Genomic DNA, 6,964 nt, shown 5'->3' with positions numbered 1-6,964 from the left:
GATACAAGCCCATTCCGTGACGTACGTACGTCCAGCCCAACACAGCCCGTATATGCAGTGCTTTGTTAAGCACGCAGGCCTTACGGTAACTTCGCAAGTTATCGTCGTGGCTGCTTTAGTCTTGCGCTAAACTTCACGTATTTGAGAAGGGGCAACAAACAACAGCAGTAAAACTCTAACAATTGTAAGAGCTAGTAAAACTTCACCTCCGTATTGTTGGGTTGAAGGCTTCCACGCAACTAGCCTTGATCGTGCGGCATCTGCTAGAGTGATTTTCCAACAGTGCAGCACTTGGATTTAACTTGTTACTGATTTATCTTTTTAGCATTTTAATTTTCGTTCCTTTCCAACCTCTAACAATGGATCGCCTTATGATGGCCATAGTCGCCGTCCTGCTGTATTTGGCCAGCGGGTTCTCGGGAAGTTTTAGCTGTCCGGTGCAGCAGGGGCTGACTGTCACTAAGCGTACGCTACTGTACAGCTACGGCAGGGGGGGGGGAAATTTGTAGTTTCCTGTATGGCGCTGGATGTGTGGCATGGGCGTTTTATATCCGCTCGTATGACACGTACATGCAGTTCATAAGTTAAGACTGTCGCAAAAAGAGAAGGTTGAGCGCAAGCCTGTCATGGTTTGCAGTTTTCAGTAATGATTCTACTACTTTTACTCTCATCTATTCGCGTTTGCTTGCAGTAAATCAGATCTTGGACCGAGCCAAGGAATGCAGCGGCACGGGCACCATGCGCCTGGGTGGTTGTTGTCGCGGTCCCTCTTCCCGAAAGTACCCCATCTCAGAATGGCCCCCGAACACTGAGATCCTGCAAGCGCCAGAAGGTGGCACCCTGCTCATTCACTGCAACAACAGCCTCAACACCAATGGCACGCAGGTATGTACTAACTTGTAAGATTCGGAGCCTAAAATAGTGTCCATTATTTGACACAAGCGTCAATCTTTAAAGGTTTTTGTGAAACTGTACGGGAAAACAGTCAGTCTTTCGAAGGCGAAAAACTGCAGTAAAAAAGACGACAGGGTGTGATGCATGGCAACATGTGCCAGTGCAATGTTGTATTTATACCTTGTTATATTTGTTAGTTACGTATTTAGTTGGTTAATTATTAAAGAGCACGACGCTCCACGTCGTGACAGAATTGGCGTGAAGGATGAGATGTAGTATTCTGAAAACTCGTGTAAATTTTTGGAAATGTTATATTAAAACACTCAGAAGAAGTAATCTTAAATATTAATTAATGGTTATACTCGATCTGAATTGGCAAATAATTTTTATACCGTGGGAGGAGAGAAGGGAAATGACCAACCCCGCCCATGCGATGTTTGGCCAAAATAGTATTGCCAGATTCCCACTAGGTACCGAGCAATGGTGGCCATCGGCGGAACACAGTCCGCGCACCTTTACGGATACTGCCAGACTCCCAGATAAGTGAGCAGAGCAGAGTCAGCAGCCAAATCCTGCCCGAGCCTACATCGAAGGACAGAGCAGAGCAGTGCCGCTATTATGGATACGAAGAGCCGCGTCCGTATTCAGCCATTTAAGGCAACGCGAGAAGGGAAACGCCCACTCAAGTTCCCTGGTTCCCCAGTTCTTCAAGTGAAGGTCATTATTTGCGAACCACAGCAACGTTTCCAAGGAGACTCAATTCCATCGCATCAGCGCGATTCGAACATGGACTAGCCAGCCTTCGAAGTTTAACCTTTGCCTAATGAAATTTATTTCATTTTAAAATTATATTAATATTTATTTATTTAGACTTTTGCAAATTTCTTTAAACATTTGTCTCTGAAAATAATAATTAATATTATTAAACTTTTGTCAAAGGCGGTAAATGTACCAGTCTCACTAACAGTTGGATTTTTTTTCTGCAATTTAATGCGAAATTCCGCAATTTTCTGTGTTAAGAAACTTTTTCTTAACAAAGGGAGATGTGATGCATGGCAACATGTGCCAGTGCAATGTTGTATTTATACCTTGTTATATTTGTTAGTTACGTATTTAGTTGGTTAATTATTAAAGAGCACGACGCTCCACGTCGTGACACAGGGTCTGCGATTTAAAAATAAATTAAAAGTACACAACTATTAAGAATAATAATAGTTTAATTACATTGGTTTATGCGAAACTCACTGTCACCTTAATCGTTACGTCGGCCAACTGCGTTCCGTTCTTTAGAGCACTGCAGTGTACGTATATCTGTTAGAACAGGAGAGCGTAGAGCCGTAGTGTGTCATAGCATAGCACGAATGACACTTCATTCGTGCTATGGTTATAGAATTATGTTTTCTCATGTCACCTAGTTGGCTATTTTTCATACAGCGGAGTATGTTAAAATCTCATTTTACCAATAGTACTGTAATACTCGTACAATAAAACGAGTCTCGTTGCGGTGGCATTATGTAAAGCGTGTGCCACTCGCAACATACTTATACATACAAAAATGTCCTGCATGATTTTCGAAGTTCAAAAATTCTTGTCCCTCCCCCCGCCCTTCCGGCCCCCAGCCCACCCCCCAGGGGGCGTCAGTCATTAAAATTCCACTATTTTGGGCTCGGCTAAGATTTAGCGCTTGACCAGTTTGTTTTCGCTTATTTGGGCCCGGCTGACTCTAAAATATATCTGCAATGCGTACTGCAGGAATGAGTGCTGAATGTACCAACACAGCGGCATAAACCGTTTCGCTTATCATCTGATACGGCTGCCTTTCGTAATCGATAACGCACACTAAGAAAATTGTAAAATGCTGCAATTATTAGATGTAATGTGCTAAGAAAATGAATTTATTAAGTAAAGAAACTGGTTGTGTTTTTTTCGCAGTTGAGTTCAATTTGTCGTTTCTGGCGCTAGAACGACAAGTTGAATTCAACTAGGAAACGACTTTTGAAAGATTGTCGTTCTTGCCCGCAGGTTTCCCACATCGCGATTCCGCCGGCAATTGCATACAACGGATTGCAAGTTGCTCTCGACTCGGGAGGAGTAAGCGGAGACCACAAATTGCCATCCGACGAGAAAGACACTCGCTGCAACTGCACTGAATCAGCGTCCGGTTACATTATACCGCTCTCCTGGCGGCAATTCGATTACAGTAGCTTGACTGGCGCGTTTACCATCGCGCTAAAGAATTTCACGTACGCCTACACCGGTCTGTACGAGTGCCTGCACTCCAACGGGAGCCAGCGGGTAGTGACGCAGCGCTACTGGCTCAGCGCGACCCTCCTCCGTCACGAGGTCTTCAGTCCGCCCATGAAGAACGTTACCGTACGCTACGGCGACTCAGCAGAGATGGTTTGCCCGGTCCGCTTCAATTTCCTGCCTGGCGGCTTAATGACGCGCTTCATCTGGCGCAAGGAAAGCTCCCTGCTGATAGCCAAATCCATTCCGGAGGTGGCCGATAAGATCTGGCAGCCTTATGGTGTGACTGGACACTACGAGTTCGGCGCAGGCCGCGTGGATGAAATGTGTCGGTGCAATTCTACGTTCAAAATTGACAGTGCCACATGGCATCACGCCGGTCGCTACGAATGTTGGTTCCGCATCAACGACCGTCTCGACGAGTGGGTCGTGCAGGAGGCCTATCTGCACGTCGTTTAATCCATCATTCTGCTAGCGATTTAGCAGCTGCGTGTACAGTCATGTTATATATAGATGTGATACCTATGGAATAATCAGGGATTTTTGTTGAAGCTTTTTTCCTTTTCTCTGGAATAGTCACAGTTTCTTCAAGCATCATTATTTTTTTGTGGAATGGTCTAAGGTTGAATCGCAAAATGTTTACCGCAGTCGCGCCGTTCATTCTGTGATGATTTTTACGATACATTCCAGTGGTTTATTTCGTACCGGAAATGGATTCTTTATTGGGGCTAGTTCGACCCGAGCCGCATTGAATTCAGTCCCGGTACAAGGCCGCCATTGCTGAGTATCAAATCCAGCCAGGAATGGCGTTGGGCAACGCCTACTACGCCAACCACCAATCGGCAAAGACCCCATTGAAAATACGCCAATAGACCCCGGCAACCACGCAGTACTACGCCGCTCCGGGGTCCGGTGACGGACCGGTACCGTGGCGCGGGCAGCACGTGTACGCCGCGAAGAGCAACTGCAGTCATTGCATCCAACCCACACCGACCAGCAGTGCCACGAACGCAGCGCTACCCACTTGTGACGTCAGCACTTATTGGCGGCGGATTACCGAGACCGTGACAATTTGCTCACCGACAGTGTGCTTACCGCCTTGTCTCACACTCTCAACAACCTTGACGGAAACCGTTGTGAACTCCATGTGCATGCTCACCGTGGTTACAGGTTACACCACGCGAATGGTTCCCCCAGAAGAGATGCCTACTGATCCTTCGACTGATAATAAGCGTGTTACTGAGGAGGCTGTTACTGAGGGGCCTCCGACTCACGAGCGTACGATACCTGTGACAAGGGGAACTACGACTAAGGAGCCTGCGACCGTTCAGCCTGTTAGCGGAGACCCCCCTGTGAGTGAGGAGCCTGTGACCCAAACGGTGGTGGATTCTAGCGTCACATAATTTTATTATTTACCTTGCAATACATAAGCATCCAGACACCGCCCGTGGGTAATGGTGTGACGCTGTCGACCGATGGAAATCCTTGCTACAGTATCGCCGTAATACCCACGGTAGTCTACATGTACACTGAGACCTGCACTCTGGAAGTGTACGTGATCTCGTATGGAGATGGTGTTGGTACTGCAATGGACGGTTCTCTAACAGCTGTTCCTAGAGCACAGATAGTCCCGTTACGTCCAGCGGGACTGTATGCACTTTTAGACGCTAAGTTTCAATGAGAACTGACACATCACACCTGTAGCCCATCTTTTGCAGTTTGAATAGGATGTTCGTGGTGAACCTTGCCAGTTGTACTTGTGACTGGCAAAGCCCGACATCGCACTGTGTCTCGATATTTCCGCTTCCGACTTATTCCTGGTATTCTGAGTACTTATTTGCGCTGCAGTCTTAGTTCTCAACAAAGGACCGCACTTAGCATCTTGGGATGAAGTGTAACATGAATACATGCTTCAGGTTGTTGTGATTCAGATGAAACCGTCGTCCTTTAGCTGAAATGTATTTCAGACAAAAAACAGTAAACAGGCAGCATCTAGCGACAGCAAAGGCAATAAAAATGAACAGGTACTGGAGAAAGCAGATCACTCACTGCAAGCTTGCAGGAAAGCAGTATGTGGCAAAACAAGAGTGGAACGGCAATACCACAAGAAAGATCAATAATTGACTAATAATGCGATTTTTTTATTGATTTTGTTTAGCATTTCCGTGTACTGCGACGAAACACATAATACTGTACCTGTACAGTAGTATTGCTAGAAAAATACACTCGAAAAAAAAATTTGCCCGAATGTGCATGGAAAGGGACCCGACATTATATAGCCCTTATAGAATGGTGAAAACCGTTGTACTCAAACCGTTTCAGTGTACTTTGCTGTCACCCGGCTGGAGGGCGAAGTTAGAACTGAACACGGGCGCCGTGTTTAACCATATCATATGTGTACTGCCGCAACGTCACACTCTAGCGGGGTGACGGCAGTACATAGAAACGTAGAATTTTGGGCGTTTAAAGGCGGAAACGAAGAAATCGGCAACGTGTCCTCTGCAGTACCGAGAAACGATTCGAGTGAACTGGTTTTCCCACTTCTAAAATTGCCGTGCATCATTTCCAGACATAGGTGTGGCCAAAGTAATTCGTTAACGGTTTTTGAACGACATTTGCAAGAAATTGATTCAAGATTTCTTCAGAATTTAAATACTGCGGAAAGAGTGCAATTACGCTATGCTTAAATTCGGTAAAGCAGAAAATTCTAAGGAAAACGGTGTGTGGAGATTTTAACTCACGATGCCCAGCTCCAATGACCATTGCCCATTCACTTACTGTAAGTACTATAGGTGGCCAACCAAACGAACCGTACGACTTCTACGAGTACAACGAACTGCAAAACTGAGTACAGTACACGCTGGCCGATGTAGTCCTTTAAGCTGATTGCACAACTGGTCCAGTCCGTTGTGTGCTCAATTTTTGCAGTCCACTGTCAAACAGCTGATGGCGTAGGGAGCGTCGGAGCGAGTAATAAATCAGCTGATCAGCGTCGCGCCACTGCCTTTCTTTACTCTAGTACTGACTCTACTCTAGTACTCATAGCGGATACAAGCACATTCCGTGACGTACGTACGTCCAGCTCAACACAGCCCGTATATGCAGTGCTTTGTTAAGCACGCAGGCCTTACGGTAACTTCGCAAGTTATCGTCGTGGCTGCACTAGTCTAGCGCTAAACTTCACGTATTTGAGAAGGGGCAACAAACAACAGCAGTAAAACTCTAGCAATTGTAAGAGCTAGTAAAACTTCACCTCCGTAATGTTGGGTTGAGGGCTTCCACGCAACTAGCCTCGATCGTGCGGCATCTGCTAGAGTGATTTTCCAACAGTGTAGCACTTGGATTTAACTTGTTACTGATTTATCTTTTTAGCATTTTAATTTTCGTTCCTTTCCAATCTCGAACAATGGATCGCCTTATGATGGCCATAGTCGCCGTCCTGCTGTATTTGGCCAGCGGGTTCTCTGGAACTTTTAGCTGTCCGGTGCAGCAGGGGCTGACTGTCACTAAGCGTACGCTACTGTACAGCTACGGCAGGGGGGGGGGGAAATTTGTAGTTTTCTGTATGGCGCTGGATGTGTGGCATATCCGCTCGCATGACACGTACATGCAGTTAACAAGCTAAGACTGTGGCAAAAAGAGATGGGCGCAAGCCTGTCATGGTTTGCAGTTTTCAGTACTTCGCATGGGGCCTTAAGTTTTCCCCTCATATAGTACGGGAAATCTTGTTTTCCCCCGCACATGTGCCGCTTAGTCGCTTACACGCTTAAAGCTGACTACAGTTTAAAGCCGCGTGCGCTGCGGCAACACGTTTACGGTTATC

At 46.2% G+C, this 6,964-nt stretch overlaps 1 protein-coding gene across 1 annotated transcript; it reads left to right on the top strand.

Moving 5' to 3' along the window:
- The first annotated feature begins 359 nt into the window (after positions 1-359).
- LOC129591451 (uncharacterized) lies at positions 360-3,600 on the top strand. The gene is made up of 3 exons (XM_055487109.1): positions 360-465; positions 692-885; positions 2,917-3,600. The coding sequence occupies exons 1-3, from the start codon at positions 360-362 to the stop codon at positions 3,598-3,600; spliced, it is 984 nt and encodes a 327-aa protein (XP_055343084.1).
- The last annotated feature ends 3,364 nt before the right edge of the window (positions 3,601-6,964 follow it).

The sequence above is a fragment of the Paramacrobiotus metropolitanus genome, unplaced genomic scaffold (genome assembly GCF_019649055.1).
Source record: "Paramacrobiotus metropolitanus isolate TYO unplaced genomic scaffold, Prichtersi_v1.0 Parri_scaffold0000046, whole genome shotgun sequence".
Classification (NCBI taxonomy): domain Eukaryota; kingdom Metazoa; phylum Tardigrada; class Eutardigrada; order Parachela; family Macrobiotidae; genus Paramacrobiotus; species Paramacrobiotus metropolitanus.
Note: the sequence above shows the minus strand (reverse complement) of the source record. Positions and strands in the feature narration are given on the sequence as shown.

Bases quoted from the DNA above. Each gene is read 5' to 3' on its own strand.
- LOC129591451 (XM_055487109.1), top strand. From the start codon at position 360: ATGGATCGCCTTATGATGGCCATAGTCGCCGTCCTGCTGTATTTGGCC. The intron at 466-691 runs GTACGCTACTGT...GTTTGCTTGCAG, and splicing joins GGGGCTGACTGTCACTAAGC to TAAATCAGATCTTGGACCGA. The intron at 886-2,916 runs GTATGTACTAAC...TCTTGCCCGCAG, and splicing joins TCAACACCAATGGCACGCAG to GTTTCCCACATCGCGATTCC.